General features: G+C 43.2%; 1 protein-coding gene across 1 annotated transcript in view; it reads left to right on the plus strand.

The window, feature by feature from the left end:
* Positions 1-16,855, plus strand: part of Slc5a1 (solute carrier family 5 member 1) — a 62,160-nt gene extending 45,305 nt beyond the window's left edge. The window contains exons 10-15 of the mRNA XM_021162101.3: positions 2,879-2,986; positions 7,081-7,231; positions 9,080-9,248; positions 12,265-12,480; positions 13,253-13,361; positions 14,920-16,855. Coding sequence (XP_021017760.1) covers positions 2,879-2,986; positions 7,081-7,231; positions 9,080-9,248; positions 12,265-12,480; positions 13,253-13,361; positions 14,920-15,143 — 977 coding nt within the window. The 3' untranslated portion in view covers positions 15,144-16,855. The remainder of the gene's footprint in view (positions 1-2,878; positions 2,987-7,080; positions 7,232-9,079; positions 9,249-12,264; positions 12,481-13,252; positions 13,362-14,919) is intronic.
* The last annotated feature ends 6,212 nt before the right edge of the window (positions 16,856-23,067 follow it).

Below are 23,067 nucleotides of genomic sequence, written 5' to 3' on the forward strand. Positions count from 1 at the left end.
TAATTTAGAATATAGGAATCTCTAATAATTGAACTGAATATTAGACCAGTCTAAGATTGAGTTAGAATGGCTGGTCACACTGAAGAAGAGTGAAAAATCATTATGACTCTATTAAATGACTAATTTTACTAAGTCTGAATATACAGTCTCTGATGTACTATTACCATAAAGTTAAAAGGCTAGAAGCTAGTCTAAACTGGAAAAATGACAAGCAAGGATTTAAGGTAAACTTCCCTTGAGAAGCATTAGTTAATAAAATACTTTCCACTTAGGAAACAATATATACTGAAAGATTAAAACTTTTGGCTTCTTGTAAAGAAGCAGAAACAATAAACATTTTTCTTACATAATGTAAAGCTATATTAGCCATACATAGAGGCAAAATTTTCTAGTGATTACCAGTTTACTAGAAGCAAAAATCTTTGAATTTAAGCATTATTTTAAACATCTGAATAGATCTGTAACACTGTTAAAAAGAAATTTTCTTGAACACAGGGAAAAACTTTTTTAGGCATTGTTTGCAAAACAAAAGAAAGGGCCACAAGCCGCTCTGGGACTGCCCAGAGCCCTGTATTGACTCAAAGGTAAAATACTTTTTAATCTGAGCATTAATCTTAAATTTGCAATCAAACTGCAAGCTGTAGTCAATGGAACAATGGCAGTTTTAACCATAATTTTTAAGTTTTCGTGCAAGGTTAGGATAATATCTACAACTTTGGGAAAGCAAAACCTATGTTTAAAACAATTTATCACTGTTAAAATCAATATTAGAAGCATTACTATCATATTACGAAGTTTGGATATCAATTAATACCTATGAATACCTATTAAAGCAAGCTTTAACGCTTTAATAAAGAGGCATTGCTTTATATCTTATCTTAAATTTTACTATTTAGGATAGGAACCACATTAATCATTATCTAAACTAGAAATATCTTAAGAGACTCAGCCTCTGAAGCTTAATCTCAAACTCTAACTCGCTTCAGGGCCTCACCAACTTTCTCCCAGGTTCCACAATCTATCGTTTCTTCTTCTTTGAACCATGGACAACAGCTATCTATCTTATCTAAAAGATTTCTGACTTTGAACCCTTCCACCTAAGCAGCTTTCTAAAAAGCTGCGGCACACCGCCTGTCTCCGTATCTAGTTCCGATTAACGAACTACTGACCCCAAGCAGAAACAGTGTTGGGTCAGCACTGATTCAAACTTGATTCGTATCCTACCGCATCCTCAGCAACACTTTACAAAACTGAAATTTTAGGCTAGCGCTAGCATGTGTACCTGTCCGTTGCTCCGATGCTCCTCCGATACGAAGATCCTTTTTTTTCTTGTGGAGCTCCACACAGCAGTCGTTTCTCTTAGCATCCCTCTGCCATTCTTCAGGTCCCAGTTCTGGCGCCAACTGTTGCGGCCTGCCCGCAGTCCACAACACAAACGGTTCAACTGAGAATGGCAGTTCGCTGAAAAGAGAGGAATCTAGACGGGGCGGAAGAAAGAATGGAGCTAAGACAAATCCTGATCAAAGCTCAATTTTACTATTTCCAGACACTCAGTTATAAAGGAAGGGGGAGGGAACCCAATATCCTGCCAAGTAACTCAGGGTCCAGTAGCAGGACGAACACGTGTGTGCCTCCAGGCAGCAAAGGCAGGTTCCAGCAGTGGGCGTGGCAGGACGAATGAGCACGTAGCTCCACCCTTGAGCAAGCAGGTTCCAGGCTGGGGGAAGGGAGGCCACATAAAAGTATTTCTTGGTTAACTGTTATGAATCAAAACTGTTTTGAAATGCGAGAATAATGACGATAAATAAAGAAAGCACCACAGAGTGACAGTTTGGCAAGCGCCCTCCAGAGTGAAGTCAGAGCAGTTGGCAAGCATTTCTGTGTTGTCCTTGGCTGCAGGCCTCTCTAGGCACTCACATACCCGCACTGGCTTGTCCACCAGGAGAAAGATAACAGTTGGCCTCTGTATTTCTAACTCTGTCTGTGGCTCTCCAACCACATATATCCACATCTAAACAAAAATATGTAAGTTTTTGCTTATCATTTTTTCCAAATAATATGGTATAGCATCTACATCCTTAGCATTTACAGCTTATGACATGTCATAAGTAATCTGGCTTAAGGGGAAGGTATGCACGTGTCACAGCAGGTGCTATGACATTTTACCTGCAGCCTTCAGATCCATGGAGTAAGGAGAACCCAGGACTCAGTCACACGTGGATACCAAGTGTCAGTTGTTTAGAAAACAGGATGGCTCATAGTGATGGCTACTGAATATATTTATTTACAAAATATTACTATAGTGAACTGGTGCTCTGTGGGTCAGTGCTGCACGAGTACTTAACAAGTGTTTGCTGAGTTGAATTCTATACAAGTCTCTCGAATTTTCTCCCAGATTCTAGATCGTTTCCTTCTCCTCTCAGTCTATTTCTTTCTTATCTCCACCCCGAATTTCTCACACCTTGGGAATCACCTTGTTTTCTAGGGAGCTGACTGGCTGTCTAAGAAATATTCAAAATAAACCTCAAAACTAGGAACCACAAATTGCTGTTATTTTTAGGAGAGAGAGAGAGAGAGAGAGAGAGAGAGAGAGAGAGAGAGAGAATTAAGCTATTATGACAGCTGCCTCCTCCCTTTGCCCCAGATCATTTCTGTGTCATTGCATTCTATGCCTAAGAGCCATCTTCTCATGGTGAGGGCTTCAAGATGCATCAGTGCTGGCAGGGGTACAGAGGGTTTAGCTGAGAGACTTTCCCTTCCTGGCATCATTTTGGGCGTTGAGCAGGAATATCTTCTTGGAAGTGCTGCTTTAAGAAGGTAAACGTGCAGCCATCTCCCCAAGGAATGTTTGCTGATGTGACTCTTCATCTCTCTCTAGAAAAAATCGCCTGTGTCCTCCCTGAGGAATGTAAGAAATACTGCGGCACGCCAGTGGGCTGTACCAACATCGCCTATCCCACGCTGGTGGTGGAGCTCATGCCTAATGGTGAGATTTTCCTGGGAGGCCAATTCGGTTTAGGCTCCGCCTAGACTCCCAGGTGCATTCTGGGACAAAGCCATTTCCAAGCCAGGAATGTGTTCAAGGGTGGAAGCTGCATTTTTGTGTTTCTGAGTTTAATTTATGTATTTATGACATATGGTTTGATTGGGGTCTAGAAATCCTGGGTCTTGTCCATCCATCGGGCCGGGAAAGGAAATGGTCTGAAAGTCTTGTGGGAAAGAGAAATTCTCTTTGCATGCCTGAGTAGTTAATCATTTAAAGCACTTAAATCATTTAAAACAAAGAGGTTGTAACTTATAACAGCCATTTCAGAAGACAGTGTGAGGCTTCAAAGTGTTTAAACACAGATGGGTAAAAATGTGGTCTCCATAAACAGCTGGATGACAGTCAGACTCACGAGAAGGTAATCTGTTCACTTGTAGCAACATGCAAGGTGTTAGGTGACACAGTCAGGCAGAAATGCAAATGCTTGAATGATCTCATTGCAATATTAGTGTGTGTGTGTGTGTTTAAGCCACAAGTAGACATCAGGTCTCCATTTCTATTATTTCTTTTTTTTTTTTTTTTTTTTTTTTTTTTTTGGTTTTTCGAGACAGGGTTTCTCTGTATAGCCCTGGCTGTCCTGGAACTCACTTTGTAGACCAGGCTGGCCTCGAACTCAGAAATCCACCTGCCTCTGCCTCCCCAGTGCTGGGATTAAAGGCGTGCGCCACCACGCCCGGCCTCTATTATTTCTTAAGATATTTATTACCATTATATGAGTATCTGATGTGTGCACGTGGATATCAGAGGACAACTTTTAGGAGTTGGTTCTCTCTGTCCTCTGCAGACTCTGGGGATCAAACTCAGGTCTTCAGACTGTGTACCCACCACCATTACCCACTGAGCCACTTCTCTGGCCCATGCACAATTTTTTTCTTCCCCCACAATTTTTCAAATTCACATTGTGATAAAAATGTTAAGTGTATAAAAGGGAAATCTGCAAATTTGTAGAGAGCGTTTTAACTGATGATGATTGCAACAGTCTATATTTTCATTCATTTATAATAATAATAATAGTTATTTTCCTATTTTATTATTATTAAAATGTAATCACATCATTTCCCCATTCCCTTTCCTTCCTCCAGCTCCTCCTATGTACACCCCTTTCACCCTCACAAATTCCTGGCACACACACACACACACTGAGTCCATTTGGTGTTTGTATTATATTATTTCAGAGATGACCACTTGGCATTGGATAATCATTCCTGGGGGGAGACAAATTCTCCTGGTCTCAGCACCCCTCAGTTGCCTGCAGTTCTTTGCCTATGGTTGAGGTGCCGTCCATGTTAGCATGGATATTGGCGTTGTCCTTGTTCAAGTCTTGTACAAGCAGCCATATTATTAAGGTGTCAGGTGTGAAACTTCTTGTCATTTCTAGGACACAGTCTTACAGCAGATTTCCTGGTCCTTCAGGTCCTACCCTGTTTCTACCCTGTCTTCCTCAATGTCCCATGAGCCTTAAGCCACAAACATTGCTGTTGTTGTTGTTGTTTTGAGACATGATATCTCATTGAAGTTTCACAGGAAGTTTCACACCTGACACCTTAATAATATGGCTGCTTGTACAAGACTTGAACAAGGACAATGCCAATATCCATGCTAACATGGACGGTGCCTCAACCATAGGCAAAGAACTGCAGGCAACTGAGGGGTGCTAAGACCAGGAGACGTTGTCTCCCACCCAGGGATGGTTATCCAATGCCAAGTGGTCATCTCTGAAATAATATACATGCACACACCAAATGGACTTGCAGCTCATCCCAGATTCTGTCTGTACTCACCAGTACTGGGGTTACAGTCCTACGCTACAGTTCCTGGGTTTATGCAGATGCTGAAGACTTAAGTTCATATCCTTGTGCTTACATAGCAAATACTTTACCCACTGAGCCACCATCACAACCTTCATCCCTTGTTCACTCTATCACCTATCTATCACTAATCTATCATCATCTATCTATCATCTATCTATCTATCTATCTATCTATCTATCTATCTATCTATCTATCTATCTATCTACCTACCTACCTACCTACCTACCTACCTACCTATCTATCTATCTATCTATCTATCTATCTATCTATCTATCTATCTACCTACCTACCTACCTACCTATCTATCTATCTATCTATCTATCTATCTATCTATCTATCTATCTATCTATCTATGTTTTCTTTTCTTTTGAGGCAGAGTCTTATGTAGCTTAGGCTGGCCTTTAATTGAATTGATATTAATCTTCTCCGAGCTTCCCTTGTGCTTGGATTACTGGTGCACCGCCATGGCTAGCTTTCTCTTTGAACTTTGTCACCACAAACTTTATGAACAACCTTGGGCGAAGAAAGCATTTGTATTCAAATCATATAAGAGCAGGGGTAATATTTAACTCCTCCACTGAACTTGGCTGCTTATTAATGAAGGTTCCAGTGAGCAAAAGTCACACTGGTATTTACAGGAATGGATCTATCACTTCTACAAATTGGCCCTCTACACCTCTGCTTTCCTGAGACCCTAGTGCATGGTGCTATAGCAGAACAGTGAACAACAAAAAAGACGTGTGCAAAACTACAAAATGCTGTGTGAGCAGGAGCTGTTTCTGGCCTCTTTGGCTGTCACCTGGCTCCTGTAACTACTGAATCCCCAGTGCCTTTCTCGTGCTAGACCACACAGCCATTTCCCATCCCTCCCCTTACATCACTCAATAGCACTGAATGTCTTTCTTGAGCTTTCGCTTCGGGTTCATACTATTATCTTCTCCTATTTCTCTTTCCCGTCTTCTTAGGCTGCCTCTCCTGCTCCCACTTTCAGATTCAACTTCTTCTCAGCCACCGAGTGTCCCCCACTCACCCACACCACGTCTGTCCATTTTGTCTACTAATTACCTTGTCCTTATCTTCCAGTTTACTTTCGCCTTTCTTACCTTACTCAGTCTGATGGGGTACCACAATTTGGGGGGCCTAGGCTGCTATGTAATTAGAGTTAACAAACATTTGTTGAGTATATAAGTGAATGAAGGTTTAATAAGAGTAGAAAAATGAGAGGAAATGAAACTGTTTGTCCCTACGCTGCTCAAACTACCAATGACAAAGCTGATGTGGCAGAGTTTAAACAGGCCTTGCTGCAGGCCATGCAGTCTGTGTCGCAGACCTGCTTCACCAGGTGATTTCTTAGAGTGGCTTACAGGCTGTGGTCCAGCCAGTCCAACCACTACTGTCTTCCAACAGAAAGCCAAGAATCTATTAGTTGTTCAGTCCATGAGGCTGGATGTCTCAGCTGGTCTTTAGTAGATGTTGGAATCCCTAAGCAGTAGGCTCTAATGCCAGTGAAGGAATGAAACTGCCATCAAGAGCGAGGGCAAATAGGCAAAGAGCAAGAACTTGTTCTTCCATGTCCTTTATGTCACCAGGAGGTGTGGCCCAGAATAGAGGTGGATCTTCCCACCTCAAAAGATCCAGATCAAAGGTGGGTCTTGCCACTTCAAATGATTTATAATTAAGAAAAACCCCTGATGGGTGTACTCAGCCCCTTGGATATTAGTTAAGTCCTGATATAGTCAAGGTGATAACTAGGAACAGGCATGACATGCTGCATGCCAAACCCTTGAACAGGCATCACATGCTGCATGCTGCACCCTTGCCAGGTGAGATTTGCTCTATGATCCCACTCACAGCTGCCCTCTCAATCTCTGTTCAATCTCGTTTAGACATCCTTGCGCTAGATCATGAAACCTTTTGGTGAGTGTCCTTATGAACGTCCTGTTGGATGGAAACACCTGCCATTGCCACAACCCCACACTCAGCACCACCATTATTACCGTTTAATTGAAATGTATCTAATGTATTCCTTGTCTCTCAATCATTGTCTGCAGAGGTCTTAGCATTTACAGCTACAGCCCACTTCTTAAAACATCTCTTCCTTCTTGAGCGATAAATTTGAGGACGCAGCATGGTTTCTAAAAGCAAACAAACGTTGGGTACCGGTGCACGAGCAGCAGGGAGTTGGGATGATGGGTATGCCACTCAAAGACTCTTCTCTCCCAGGACTGCGAGGCCTGATGCTGTCTGTCATGATGGCTTCCCTCATGAGCTCCTTGACCTCCATCTTCAACAGCGCCAGTACTCTCTTCACCATGGACATCTACACCAAGATCCGGAAGAAGGCATCTGAGAAGGAGCTCATGATTGCAGGAAGGTAAATGCGACCCCTGCATGCCAACCTGTAGCATGGAAGCTTAAGCAACCATGAAAGTTCTACCCACCGCAGGTCTCATGTTAGGCAAGATTAGCAGATACTTGGCATGACTCGAGTTATCTCTATGGCCAGTTATATTTACCTGTCGCTGGCTTTTTCATTTCTGTGGTACTGAGAGATTGAACTCAGAGCACTGAACGTTCTGGGCAAGCACTACACCACAGAGTTAGAGCCCCAGCCCCGACATTTCAGTTCACATAGAAAACAAACACTGGAAGAGACGAAAGAAGTCAACTTCTTTATCTCAGGCTACTGATGAGTATCAACAGAATGCGGTTGTCTGTGCCTTAACTAAGGACGACTGAGCAGAGCCAGGCCGCCATCTGCAGCTGCTCCTCACGTCCTTACCTCTTCTAACTGCTCTTTTTTTGTGGCCCAAGTGTCCCTAATGTCTCGACCCTTTGAAGCAACATTTTTGTTTCAAAAATGAAGTGAAGAAATGGAGTAATTTGTGGAGGATGTTCACAAATGACTGAAGTTTCATTTGTGAACATCCTCCATAAATTACAAAGCACCAGCTATATGCACATATATTTTGACAAACGGTGCTGGGATTGAACTTGGCACTTTGCAGATACGAGGCAGTTGTCCTACCACTGAGCTGCATCCCTACTCTGTATTTTTTCTTTTTTTGAGAAAATAAGGACCCCCTCCTTTTGGGGGGTATCTGACCAGCACAGAATCTACTACTTTGCACCCTACTGAGCAGCGCTGAGACCTTGATTGGCCTGAGACCTTTATTTTTAACAAGGCTTCTACTGGAAAGGAAACCAGTATGCTGACCTTTACAGTCCTAGTATGCATCCCATAACTACTGGCTTTGGGTTTGCTCAGCACTGAACAACCTCACAGTGACCCAGGACAATTGTGTGGTCTGTAAGAGCAATCAAGGACTCAGATATAGAGGAGGCAAGCACGCTATAGGGTAGTATGGGAAGAGGGAGATCTTAGATCCCAGAGGGAGATTTATGTGCAAACAGCACTCTATTGCCTTAAATACACACGGGGTACAGGAACTTGAGTCTTCTTTGTCATTACATCAAGTACACAAGTAATACGATCTTGTAAGAGAGTCTCCCACAGTTTTACAACATGAAGTAAAATTCAGGAAGACGAGAGCTAGAAATACCATTGGTTACTTCCTAACTAGCCCTGTTTCTGCAGAATCTCCCCTTGGCTAATGTTTTTAACTTTGTTAAAACTTTGTAAGAAAGAAGGAAAGGGAGATGGTGTTTAAAAAAATGTATCATCTTCAATTTGTGAGTTTTTCTCTTATTAATGTTTATCCTGATCATTTATTCTCAGTTTTCAGCTGGAGAGGTGGAGACCTGGACGGAGATAAAGTAACATGTTATATAGCATGGAGAACCAAGAAGAAGAATTTGAATCCATGGTTTCCTTGCTCCAGAGTCTATAACCTTGTACCTAGACTTTGATTCCTCTCAAAGTGGGATTTTCCTATGTTAGATCACTGGGCCCAGCTAACTGTTGAAAGTCAAGTATATTTCTGTTATTCATAGACACAGATAACTTTTAGATAAGGATAGTTAGGAAGAAGGAAGCCTCAAGAATGAATCTGCTTATTTTGCTTCACTGTGTTGATATGATATATATATATATAGTCATATGATATGATATATATATACATATATATAGTCATATAACACACATACATGTTTGTGCCATCTGCGTATAGATGTATATATACATAGATATTTACATATTATTGATATGTATATATTTATTCATGCAGAGCACTGATATTCTGATCTGGTGCTTTGATTTCAGGTTGTTCATCCTTGTGCTGATTGGCATCAGCATCGCCTGGGTACCCATTGTACAGTCTGCTCAAAGTGGGCAGCTCTTTGATTACATCCAGTCTATCACCAGTTACCTGGGGCCGCCCATTGCAGCTGTCTTCCTGCTTGCCATTTTCTGCAAGAGAGTCAATGAACAAGTAGGTGTCGTTCTAGCAGCTCCAGAAAAGCCAGTTTGCTTCGGAAGTTGTTTGTGGGGATTTGCATATTCTCTATGAAAAGGATTCTGTGTCTCAGAGAGTTCCAACAGAAATGGACAGGTTTAGGTGGGTACGCCTCAAGGAGTCATGAGACTCCCTGAGAGGGGAACTCTCAGGAGTTAGTATCAGATCTGCTCTCTCTCTCTCTCTCTCTCTCTCTCTCTCTCTCTCTCTCTCTCTCTCTGACTCCCAGTTCTTGCTATAAGGTCCCAAACTAATAGTGTATGTTTCCCATCCAATCATTTTTTTCCTGTTTAGGTACTTTAGGTAGTTTTATTTTCTTCCACTTGGTCTCTGAAATGCTTGCATTTACGTTGCCTTCCAGGAGACTAATTTTAAGGGCCTTCTTTACTAAAGGAGAAATAAATAGAACGGAGGTGTCTCCTACGGGGAGGGGGCGCATATAGTCTATGATAAGAGAGCTTCTCTTTCCTTGCTCTGTGACAGTATAGGTTGTATAGTGCATGAGTGTATAAGTTAAGAACAAGGATCACACAACACTCTGCACATTCATATGGCTCCTGCCTAGCACGGATTCACTGGTGCACAGTGAAGTTGTCCATACATTGCACATATAAGGGTTTTCCTCATTGTAAATTCTCTGATGAATGAGTATGTGTGAGCTACAAGTGAAGGTTCCCATGGTCATCATATGCATAGGGAGGCGTCAGCTCTCAAGTCTCTGGTAATGGGGGAGAGCTGACTGGAGGGTTTTCCACTCTCACTGAGTAATGAGCAGCTTTCTCTGCTGCATGGATTTTTGGTGCAAAATAAGGCTTTCCACGTTCTTCACACACACCTGCCTTCTTATACCATGGCGCCACTGTTTCTACCCATGCAATCTCTGTGACTCTGACTTGACTCTGAGGCTCCCACCAGGAAGTCTTGTTTGTAGCAACTCCTGGGTAAGCAACTCCAGAGGGTGTTCTAGTACAAGCCACCTATAGTGTGAACTTGTCTTTCTAGTCAGAATTCCTCAGGGCCCCAGAAAGGACAAAGCCCTAGTGCTCAGGCAGTTCATCAGTGACACTGTGTAAGACAGATGACAAATGAGCCATAACACGAGGGACAAAGGGTAGGTAGGTAGGGATGGATGCAAAAAGGGCCACTGGAACCAACAGGGAAGGTTCCTCCAAGGAGGAAAGGGGTTAAAGTTAGAGGAGAAAGACAGAGGGAGCAACCTCGGCCAGTGTGGACATGGAAGGGGAACGAGAAGGACTTGTAAGGGGTTTCACCTGTCTTGAGAGGGCATTTATGTGTGTGAAGCATAGAAGGCACAGCTGGAGAAGCAGGGCAGGAGTAGGTTAGAGATAGCACCTCTGCAATCCAGGTTGGTGACTCTGAGTCCCCAGGAGGCTGACATCAAGTTTAAAGTTCAATAGAAGTGACGTCTAGGAATGGATGTGCTGTCAGCACCCACCTACACAGGAAGGGTTGGGCAAGGGTGGCTGCTGCCCATGTGCCATGCTAATTGTCTGACATGATACACATGATAGCATGGTTTTGATTTCTTCCAGAAACAGATGAATAATCTATCAAGGAAATACTTTGTTAGAGTTTTGAGGCACACAGTTTTGAGGTACCCAAATCAGTACATGTGCATCTCTTCCTCCCTTATGGAGATAGTCCAGACTTTCTGATGACACACAACTGATGCATAGATAGATTCATAGACCCAGAGAAATCAGAACTACAACTCAAGTTGATTTTTTTTTTTACAGATTAGTAAATTCTAAGTAAATATAGTTTAGTGGAGATTGCTGGAAAGCTGGTTCATTGGAGAATTCTAAAATACAATTCAAATAGTGTGTTCAAAAGCCTTACTTATTCTTGCAGTAGACCACAAGGACACTCACTCAGCACTTCCAAATACTAATGGTAAAAATTGGCATAGAGTTCCATGATTCTCATTAGAAGAGATTACACTTTTCCTGCTTCAAGCAGGGTAATTGTCTAGAATGTGTACACAGAACTGAGGGTAGCAGGTAGGCAGGCATAAGCCCAACATCTTAAAATACACAAGTCAGCATTTCACAAAGTGAGTTCAGAAGTTGGAAATGGCTCCAGTGGAATGAAGACCGGTGGACAGAGGGGACTTTGGTGGTCTAGCATGTGCTCCGAGTCTAAGACTGAAGAGTATGGGTAGATCTGGCTACATGGAAAGGTTGGATATGGTGTTGGAGAGGCCTGTGGATTGGAAGCAAGAAGGCGGAGTCCTGGCAGAAGCCTACAAATAGGTTTCAGTAAAGATATGGTGGCCAGACTAGGCTGTGGCCATGGATATGGGGCCAGGAGTAGACCTGGCAGGTTGAGGAGAGTTTAAATGGGGAGTCAAGGAGACTCATTAATCTAGACTCTGGATAAGGATGTTGTTTGTCTGTCTGGGTGCAGAGGTTGGCTGTCTGTGGTCAGATAGGGTGGGTTCTGGTGGGAGCCTAGAGGTTGGTTTGGATACAGGCAGAGTTAGCCAGATTAGGCAAGGGCACTGGAGGTGGGGGCTCAGGCTAGATCAGGTAGGCTGGGGAGAAGGCATGAATGAGTTTTAGAGACTCACTGGGCTAGACCCTGGAGAAGGATGTGGGAGATCTCACAGGGTAGATAGGTGGGACATGACACAGAAGGGACCCGAGAGTGCTGGCAGGCAGGGCAGGTTGTTGTGGAATCATAGGGGTAGGTTGTAGTCCTGGCAGATGTGGCCAGATGAAATCCCATTATACTTTGAATTCTTGTTTTATGATCCAGGATACCATGTTGCTGGAACAACTAAGACAGTCTCATAGAATGTGCTACTTAACAGTTCTGGCCTGAATCTGAATTTCAGTGTTCTGGCCCCTGGTGGCCTGGAAGAGCCTTTTCTGCTCTGTTTCTTCATTTCTGCCTTCTGTTACTTAGGGATATGGGGATGCCAGTTGCTTTCTGGTTTCAGCCCCATCAACCCAGGCTTTTCTTTTCCCAGGGAGCCTTCTGGGGACTGATCCTGGGCTTCCTGATTGGAATCTCCCGTATGATCACTGAGTTTGCCTATGGAACTGGGAGCTGCATGGAGCCAAGCAACTGCCCCAAGATCATCTGTGGGGTCCACTATCTGTACTTTGCCATCATCCTCTTCGCCATCAGCGTCATCACCATCTTGATCATCTCCTTCCTCACCAAGCCCATTCCAGACGTGCATGTGAGTATCCACTTGAGAGCGTTCCCACCCTTGTTCCACAGCCCCTTGCTGCAGCACCCACATGAGCATCCCATACTTGACACAGCTAAGATAGTTCCAGCTTATCGTTGGTTTCATGCAGAAGGATGCAGGATGAAAGACATGGAATGCTTGCTCTGCTAGCACTGTCTGGTACAAGTCCTTACAGCCCAGACTTCAGATGAGGGGCTGTTCTGCAGACTCTGCTCCCGAGTGACAGCTACAAGTGAAGTGGAAAATGATGCTCCCTTCTCCAAATACCCTTTGGTAGTCCAGAGTCCTTCAGTGTGTTCTGGGGTCTCATGATCACCTTCAGCATTTTCTCATGCATGATAACAGACCCAGCCTTACACAGGCCACAGCTGCACTGGGTTATGAGCACAATGATGCGTCATGTCTAGGAGACATTACCCACAGCATTCCTCCCCAGCACTCTCTTACATTCCTTTTGTCTTCTCTTCTATGACACTCCCTGAGCCTTGGAGGTGATGATCCAGATGCCTTGTTTAGGGATGAGTCGAGATGGTCTCTTATCCTCTCGCTGTATATTATGATATCTAATATATACAGGCTGCATGTGTATTTGTATTTATGTTCCAACCACATTTAGAAACGATGTGTGAACAGGACAGATATCCATCTTTTCTTGGTGTGGAGAGGCCATATTCTTTTCCTTTCTTGATGCATACTTTTTGTTTCCATTGAGTCTTAACCTAAGACGCTACTTACGAGTAATACTCTGCTCTCTCCGCAGCTGTACCGTCTGTGCTGGAGTCTACGCAACAGCAAGGAAGAGCGCATCGACCTGGATGCAGGAGAGGAGGAGGACATCCCAGAGGACTCCAAGGACACAATTGAAATAGGTGAGTTCCTAAGCCGTTTGCTGAAGTCTTGGGAGGATGCTCCCTCGAGGCTCATGTCCAGTCCCAGGGCCTGCGGGAGGAGCAGAGTAACAGGTGCGCAAGTGCCTTTGAGGACTTCACATGGGTGAAGATGGGAGACTTCAACCTCTCAGCTGCCTTGCTTCTCACGTTTGGCAGAACTCAGTGAGTCAGTGAACGAAGGATTTGTTCTTGATTTGGAGCACAAGCAGGGGTCAGGGAGTTAGGCTTCGCTGATATATCCTGTGAACTAAGACAAAGGTATGTTCATTTCTGGTGACACTGGGGGTATGGAAGAAGTAGGTTGCGGATCATACATCTTTCCCACTTTTGATCTCTCTGGATTGGAAATTGAAAAACGTCCGATTTCTTTGGATGCTTAAGATGATGCTTTGCATGCACAGACTTATTCTTTATGATTTTTTTCAGTTCTGGGGATCAAGCTTTACTTAGGTTTAGCATATTGCAAGGGAAGCACTCTGTCTTCGAGCTACCCTACTTTAGCCCAAGGCTTGCCCTTTAAATTAAGTCTGCTTCAACCTTCATGCTGCACCGCTCTGTGTGGAGCGGTGCACACTGCACAGTGAATACACATGTGTGGTGTACAGAAGAGGCGTGGGAACCCGAGTCTGGGTGCTTTACCTGGTGCTGAAATGGAAGGCCATCCTTCAGGACAGCACTAGATGAAACAGAACAACTTATGAGTCTGGCATAACATTTCTAGCTGTGGACCCACTAGGTGTCTGAACTCACTATGTGCCTAGAGACTACTTAACTTCATCACCTTACTTTAGAGTTCTGATGCATATATGCACTTGATCACTAAAGCTCTGTTTTTAAAAGTGTGTGAGCTAGGAGTGGTGGCACACTCCCACAATCCCAGCAGCTGGGATGCCAGACCTGATACATATTTAGGCTCTAAAACACTATACTATGACTTATAAAAACCAGGAATTAACAGGCATCCACTTTAGGTGTCATGCCCAGTTGGACAGTTTGATTTAGCAGTGTGAGCAAGCACCAGCATGCATTAAGACCAACAAGTACTGATCATTGTTACTCTGCTCTAGGGACTGTTCAGAGTACCCTTTACCCTCCACATGGGTCTGTGGTGAAATTTTAGAAGAGGCAAGTACAGCCAGTTCTCTTCTGAGTCAGGCAAGCCTTGTTGCCATCCAGTGGTATAGCAAACTGGTACAGGTTCTGTATTTCAGAGGTAGACCTACCATTTCTTCCTAAGCCAGTTGTCCATCTCAGTGTTAGCACCTCTCTCTCATCGTCTGTCATCTTGTCTGACTAGTCTAAATCCAAAACACATTTTTGTTGGTCCTGGGAGAGATGACCACGAGGATGAAGAATCCAGTTCTGCACTGCCTGGCACATAAATTCATTTGAGCACTGTATTCAACTCCATGCCGAGAATGAGAGGGCTGGGGCACCGTTAGAGAACGGAAAGGCTTTGTGGAACTCCAGCTTCCCTGGAAATGCTTTCCCGTGCCTCTAGCCTTTGCCTCTAACGAGCCCGTATGTCTTTCTGCAGACACAGAAGCCCCCCAGAAGGAGAAAGGATGCTTCAGGAGAGCATATGACCTGTTCTGTGGGCTGGACCAGGATAAAGGACCAAAGATGACTAAGGAGGAGGAGGAAGCCATGAAGATGAAGATGACAGACACTTCCGAGAAGCCTTTGTGGAGGACAGTGGTGAACATCAACGGTATTATCCTGCTGGCGGTGGCTGTCTTCTGCCACGCCTATTTTGCCTGAGCCCTGCCTTCTGGTGTAGACTCGGCAACTCTAGCATTGTTCTCCCCCTTTTGACCCACTCTGTATTGGCAAGGGGAAGATGTCCACTTGTAAATTTCACGCATTCGGATAAAAGGTGTATAAGTGTGATTATAGGCTTGCTGGAGGAAAGTGATTACATTGCTGTGAACTTATGCATTTGAAGCCAGTGTGCCACACTCATCTACCATGCCAGAGCTTTAGAAGTGAAGTTGACTCAGATATAGGAAAAGTCATGCCAAGACACAGAAGGCCTGTGTTGTCGATGTCATTCTGTCTCAGGTACATCCAGCTTGTAATTATTGTTTATAATCCTTAAATACTATTTTTAAAAATTGTAGTCTGGTTCCTGTCATTTTTCTACCTAACCCCTCACCTCTTCCTCCTCTTCCTCCTCTTATTTTTTTCTAAAAGAAATTACCCTGCCATTGCATTTCTCCCTCTAGATTTTTGTTACTTAAAAAAAAAAAATCAATTTGACAAGTAGAAGAATGCCCGGAAGTTGAGGATAGGAACCTTGTCCTGTGAATTTGTTCTTTAAAGTGCCAGTATCAAGGAGACAGTATTTACTTGAATAGGGTTGGGGCTCGCACCAATCAGGGGTACAGCCAACCTTGAGTATTGAGAACTTTTTGGTCTTTAAAAAATGCCCATTGTGTGTCTCCTGGATTGTTACTCATCTTGGGGGTCACTGCACCTGAAGTGTCTTAGCCACTCAGGAATGTTTGTTGACTCCATAAGTGGCATGGCATTTATTGATGGGTGCTGCCTGGCCCTTGCTTAGCTTTTATTTTATTTTTTATTTTATTTTTTGTGACTGCACAAAGTATACCAGTGGAGTCTATTATGGAGTGGAATGCATTTTCTAGTGTCTCTCTCTCTCTCTGCCTCGTGGTGCTGATGTTGACACACAATACAGTCTTAGACGTTGACATTACTTGATAGGACAGAGTAAATGCCCCTGCAGGGACATCTGCCTTCGTGATGCAGCACACTCTCCCAGGAATCATTGAAATCATTAGCCTGAGGTCCTCTTTCCCATGTGTGCACATGGCCACAATGATTGGCTTGTAATGGGTCTTCACTGGGGATCACCCACCGACCAGGCTAAGGCAGCCAGTCTCAGTTCTAGATGGCAGGCGCTTAGTGGTTTTAGTTGGAAAAAGACTGTTTATGTTGAGCTAGTTCCCCATGGGAAAATAATTTTCATTTAATGTTAAATTAATTAATTAACTAATTAATTAAAATTGTACTTTCAAAATCTCAATTATATTGTAATATTATCCCATTGAAGCTAGGAAATCAGCATGTTATTGTAGAATGATTTCAAGTTAGCTTAGAAAAGAGCTGAGTGAGGTGTTGGGCATAGAAGTGTCTTGGAGTGTCAATGCATGGCTTCTTGTTATAGAAGAAAGAAAATCTGCAGAGAGCTGTATTAAGGTATTTTCTTGTTCCCTGTAAGCTGTGCTGAGAAGAGGGGAGATTGGGGAACCACTCATGTCCAGCACATGCAGGGCATGGGCTCAGGGTGTCAGGCTCGGATGGGTTTTGTGGTAAGTTGTGAGTCTTGAGAAGAGAAAGGCAGGGACTGAAGCTTGGGAATGGAAAAGCAAAGTAAACTACCTAGATTGTTTTGGTTTCATTTCATGGCCAATGATTTATTGTATATATTGTAATAAATTATTTTATCTGAACTGTGTGCTTTCCCTGTGGAAGATGGACTATCTTGGTGCTTGTAGGAGAAGACACTTTGAAAGGGGGTGGACATATAAACAACTGTGTGTGGGCAGATGCTATATTAAGTGGTGTTATAGTCCCATTGGCTAAAGGGTATTATGTTGCTAAAAATAAAAACATGGAAATTTTAACAGCTTTGAAATTGCAGGTAAATAGTTAACAGCATTCAGATACACACACACACACACACACACACACACACACACACACGAGTGATTAAAAATTAGAACCTAAACCAAGTACAGAGGTGTGACCCTATACTCTCAGGTACTGAAAAGGCCCAAGTAGGAGGGATGCTTGAGCACAAGAGCTTGAGATAATCCTGGGCAACATGGCCACATCCTAACTCAAGGGATATGTAGCTATTCAGCTACTCAGAGATACAGGTTGCCCTCTGAGTTCAGGCAGTGTTGTAAGACTTTGGATATTATTCCAGATTGGCCTGGGAGGACAGGGAGTGCACCAAGTCTTAGCTCCCCACCCACGGTCACCTCTGAGACTAGGGAAGTACGCCAAAACTTCAGTCCTTACCCATGCTTACCCTCAGAGGTCAGGGAGTACACCGAGGCTTTGAATTCCACCATTGGTCCAACTCTGTGGCCAAAGAATTCACTGAGACTTGGTACCCCAGCCAGAGCACCCTCAGAGGCCAGCAAGTACAGGGAGATTTCAGCCCCACACTGGCAGTTGCCCACAGAGGTCAGGGAGTGAGCAGAGACTCTGGCCCCCACCTGTCTTTATTCCCTAAAACAATTGGTTCTTCAAGAGGGACTGTGTTGTAGTCAGCTGCTGCTCTATTTTCACAGTGAGTTTATTGCTGGATTGGGACAATTGTTGCAGGCAGTAATCAACTCTCTGGAAATACCATCTCCATACAATTACAACCTAGTCTCTTCTGAGCATCAGGAACTCTTCCACAGAAACAAGGTAAACTTAATCAGTGACTAAGTTCTGTGTTAGTAGATCCCAATACAAAAAACAAAAAACAAAAAACATTATATCCCTCAATGAGAGCAACTTAAGTGAAACTGGAAAACAAAACTAAGAGAAGGACTATACATATGTTCAAAGAAGTCAAAGAAGGCACAAGCAGACTCCTGAGTGAATTCCAAGAGAACACAAAGCCTGAGTGAGATGAGGTCGGTTGAGGATGTGGGAGCCATAGAGCTCAATTACGTTTACAGGAGTAGTGCTGGGCTGTTCACAACCTTGGTAAAGAAGCCTCTTTTTCCTAATGGACAACAGAAAGCACAGAGACTCGCAAGTGGTCAAATGCTCTGAATCAAAGACTGAGCTCAACAAAGCTGCCCATCCTTATCACCCACCCCACTTCCCAAGACTTAGAGAACACCACACAAAAGGAACTGGAAAGGATGTGAGGTCCTGAGCAGAGAGGAGTGCTATGAAATGTAGTCTCTAGGACATGACATGGCTATTCTTCAACTCACAGCAGGGGTGAGTACCACCACAAGACCTGGACAAGAGCAAGTCAGCCGAAATTTCACATAGATCAGACAGACGATCTCCGGGCCTCACTCCATACTGAAGAGCTATTGGCATGTTATAGCTGCTTGAGAAGGGGATCACACATAGACACACACAAGCACACACAGACATACACACACATAGGCACACAGATACACACACTCATACACAGAGACACAGACACGCAAATACACACATACACACACAGAGGCACACACAGAGACACACATATATACACACATACACATAGACACTCAGACACACATACAGAAACAGACACACAAATACACAGAGAGGCACACAGAAACATACGCACACATAAACACACAGACACACAAACATACACACATGTCCCCCAGCCTCTCTTAATATACCTATCTTCATTCCACAGAAGGGCTGGGCCCTCACTGCTCCAGGAAGGCAGTCTTAGCCTGGTGAAATGGAGCCTATCTGCCTCTCTGCATCACTTTTGTACAGAACAAAAGAATTCAAGGCCAGACTGTGCCACCTAGCAATTTCCAGGCTAGCCTAGGCTTCACAGTGAAACTTTTCTCAAAGAAAGAAAAGAAAAATACTGATTTTTTTTAACCAAATGAGTTAACGAGCAACATCAAGAACAACCAAACAAGCAAAGTAATTTATGAAATATTTACATTTGACTGGACCTAAAGGAGACACATAATGTGTCCTTCTCCCGGGTGTTTAAAATGAAACAGGGAGGGAAATAAATCCATCACGACGGACATCTACAAATTCAGTGTTCCAAGTCATGGACAAGTGGTGCTAGGTCCTGGAGGAAATAAAATGGCTCAAGTGCAACACATGCAGGGAAGAAAAGACTGCCGGGTATCTAGAATATGCCTCCCCATACCACTGTCTGATGCCCGGCATCTAGAATATGCCTCCCCGTACCACTGTCTGAGGGCTTTACAGCTGTGAGCAGACACCATGGCCAAGGCAACTCTTGTAAAGGACAACATTTAATTGGGGCTGGCTTACAGGTCAGAGATGTAGTCTATTTTCATACATGGAACGGAGTTCATTAGCCAGGCATGGTGACACAGGTTTGATGCAATCCCAGCATTTGGGAAACAGAAGTCAGAGAGTCCCCGTTGGCTATATAGTTACGTTCTTTCTGCAGCTGCACAATCCAATATGATAGTGACTAGCCACATGTGGCTGCTGTGTACTCAAACATAACTAGTGTGATTAATTTCTTCTTTTTTTCAAGACAGGACCTCACTGTGTAGCCCAGCCTGGCCTGGAACTCACTAGGTAGATTAGGCTAGCCTCAAACCCACAGAAATCTGTCTGCCTCTGCCTCCAGGGGATCTGATGTCTTCTTTTGACCTCTGTGTACAGCTGACATTCATATGGTGCACATAAATACATGTAGGCAAACCACTCATACACATAAAAATACATAAGTAAAAATTGCATACAACAGCAGTCCTCTTGCAAAGCTGAGATGGCTATTATACTTTTCCAATATTATTTTTCCTTACTGGCAATTTTTTTTTTTACATTTTTTAAACCTGCAATGTTTGTTTCATGGTATGCCAAACATTAGAAAAGGGTCCAGTGAGACCTCAACTATATGAAAGTCTTTATAAACTTTACACATATCAAAGAAAATGGTGTCATCCTACATTGTGAGTTCATGACTTAAAGACCAACTCATTGTTGGACTTGTTTTTTGAAAGAGATCTCACTATACAGCACAGATGGACCTGAAAAATCTCAATCCTTTTGCTTTAGCTTCCCAGTGATGACACTCTTGGCAATGCCACCATACCCAACTCTCTACTAAAAGTTGCTAAGACAAGAGGCTTTGCTAACTAATAATATTTCATAAGAATTTGGTGAAAGTCTGCACCCAGAGCTGATCCTGTGCCACAGAGCTACATACACAAATACCACCAGGAGAGAGCTGGTCTCCCAGGAGGGTCTACATACCTATGAGCACAGGTAAGACCACCACTTCTCTTCAAATTCCTGGCCCAAGAGGGACACTCCCAGAGGCATCAGGACACAGAAACCAAGGATCAGCTGGGGACAGGATCCTTCTGGTTTCTGTCTGCACCCCAGAGCTGATCCTGTAACATAGCTCTCCATACCCAAATTCCTCCTGGAAAGAACTGGTCTCTCAGGAGTACTGACACACAGGCTTGCAGGACAGACAAGCCACAGTCACAGACAGCCAGACCAGCTAACACCAGACATAACCAGATGGGGAAAGGCAAGAACAAGAACAAAAGCAACAGAAACCAAGGCTACTTGACATCATCAGAACCCAGTTCTCCCACCACAGTGAGCCCTGGTTACCCCATCACACCAGAAAAGCAAGACTCTGATTTAAAATCATATCTCATGAAGATAATAGAGGACTTCAAGGACATAAATAACTCCCTTAAAGAAATACAGGAGAACACAGGTAAACAGCTAGAAGCCCTTAAAGAGGAAACACAAAAATCCCTTAAAGAAGCGGGGCATGGTGGCGCACGCCTTTAATCCCAGCACTCGGGAGGCAGAGGCAGGCGGATTTCTGAGTTTGAGGCCAGGCTGGTCTACAAAGTGAGTTCCAGGACAGCCAGGGCTATACAGAGAAACCCTGTCTCAAAAAATAAAAACAAAAACAAAACAAAAAAACGAGAGAGAGAGAGAGAGAGAGAGAGAGAGAGAGAGAGAGAATGAATCACATAAAGAGTTACAGGAAAACACAATCAAACAGGAAAAGGAAAGGAACAAAATCATTCAGGATCTGAAAATGGAAATAGAAACAATAAAGAAATCACAAACGGAGACAACACTGGAGATAGAAAACCTAGGGAAGAGGTCAGGAGCCATAGGTGCAAGCATCACCAACAGAATACAAGAGATAGAAGAGAGAATCTCAGGTGCAGAAGATACCATAGAAAACATTGAAACAACAGTCAAATAAAATGTAAAATGTAAAAAGCTCCTAACCCAAAACATCCAGGAAATCCAGGATACAATGAGAAGACCAAGCGTAAGGATAATAGAGAAGAGAATGAAGATTCCCAACTTTCAAAAAGGGATGCTCACAGTCAGCTATTGGATGGATCACAGGGCCCCCAATGGAGGAGCTAGAGAAAGTAACCAAGGAGCTAAAGGGATCTGCAACCCTATAGGTGGAACAACAATATGAACTAACTAGGACGCCCTGGAGCTTATATATCTAGCTGCATATGTATCAGAAGAAGGCTTAGTCAGCCATCAGTGGAAAGAGAGGCCGATTGGTCGTGCAAACTTTATCTGCCTCAGTACAGGGGAGCGCCAGGGCCAAGAAGTGGGAGTAGGTGGGTGGGGGAGTGGGTGGGGGAGCCTGTGGGGGACTTTTGGGATAGCATTGGAGATGTAAATGAAATAACTACCTAATTTTAAAAAAAGGAAAAAAATAAAAAAGGGCCAGTAAATATCTTCAACAAAATTATAGAAGAAAACTTCCCTAACCTAAAGAAATAGATGCCTATGAACATACAAGAAGCCCAAACAGACTCGACCAGAAAAGAAATTCCTCCTGTCACATAATAATCAAAACACCAAATGCACCAAACAAAGAAAGAATTTTAAAAGCAGTAAGGGAAAAAGGTCAAGTAACATATAAAGGCAGACCTATCAGAATTACACCAGACTTCCCACCAGAGACTATGAAAGCTAGAAGATCCTGGGCAGATGTCATACAGACCCCAAGAGAGCACAAATGCCAGCCCAGACAACTATACCCAACAAAATTCTCAATTACCAGAGATGGAGAAAACAAGATATTCCATGACAAAACCAAATTTACACAATATCTTTCCACAAATTCAGCCCTACAAAGGATAATAGATGAAAAACATCAACATAAGGAGGTAAACTACACTGTAGAAAAAGCAAGAAAATAATCTTTCAACAAACCCAAATGATAATAATCACACAAACATAAAAATAACAACAAAAATAACAGGAAGCAACAATCACTATTCCTTAATATCTCTTAACATCAATGGACTCAATTCCCTAATAAAAAGACATAGACTAACAGACTGGATACCTAAACAGGACCCAGCATTTTGCTGCATACAGGAAACACAACCTCAGAGTAAAGGGCTGGAAAACAATTTTCCAAGCAAATGGTCCCAAGAAACAAGATGGAACAGCCATTCTACTATCAGATAACGTCATCAAAAAAGATAAGGAGGGACACTTCATACTCATCAAAGGAAAAACCTACCAAGAAGACCTCTCAATTCTGAACATCTGTGCTCCAAAGGCAAGGACACCCACATTCATGAAAGAAACTTTACTAAAGCTCGAAGTACACATTGCACCTCACACAATAATAGTGGGGGACTTGAACACTCTCATCAATGGACAGATCAGGGAAACACAAACTAAACAGAGATACAGTGAAACTAACAGAAGTTATAGACCAAATGGATTTAACAGATATCTATACAACATTTCATCCTAAATCAAAAGAATATACCTTTTCAGCACCTTATGGTACCTTCTCCAAAACCGACCATATAATCAGTCACAAAACAGACCTCAACAGATATAATAAGATTGAAATAATCCCATACCTCCATCCACTACATAAACAAACTCAAAGGAAAAAACCCACATGATCATTTCATTAGATGCTGAAAAAGCATTTAACAAAATTCAACATCCCTTC

The sequence above is a fragment of the Mus caroli genome, unplaced genomic scaffold (genome assembly GCF_978045245.1).
Source record: "Mus caroli unplaced genomic scaffold, Mus_caroli_1 scaffold_4, whole genome shotgun sequence".
Lineage (NCBI taxonomy): Eukaryota > Metazoa > Chordata > Mammalia > Rodentia > Muridae > Mus > Mus caroli.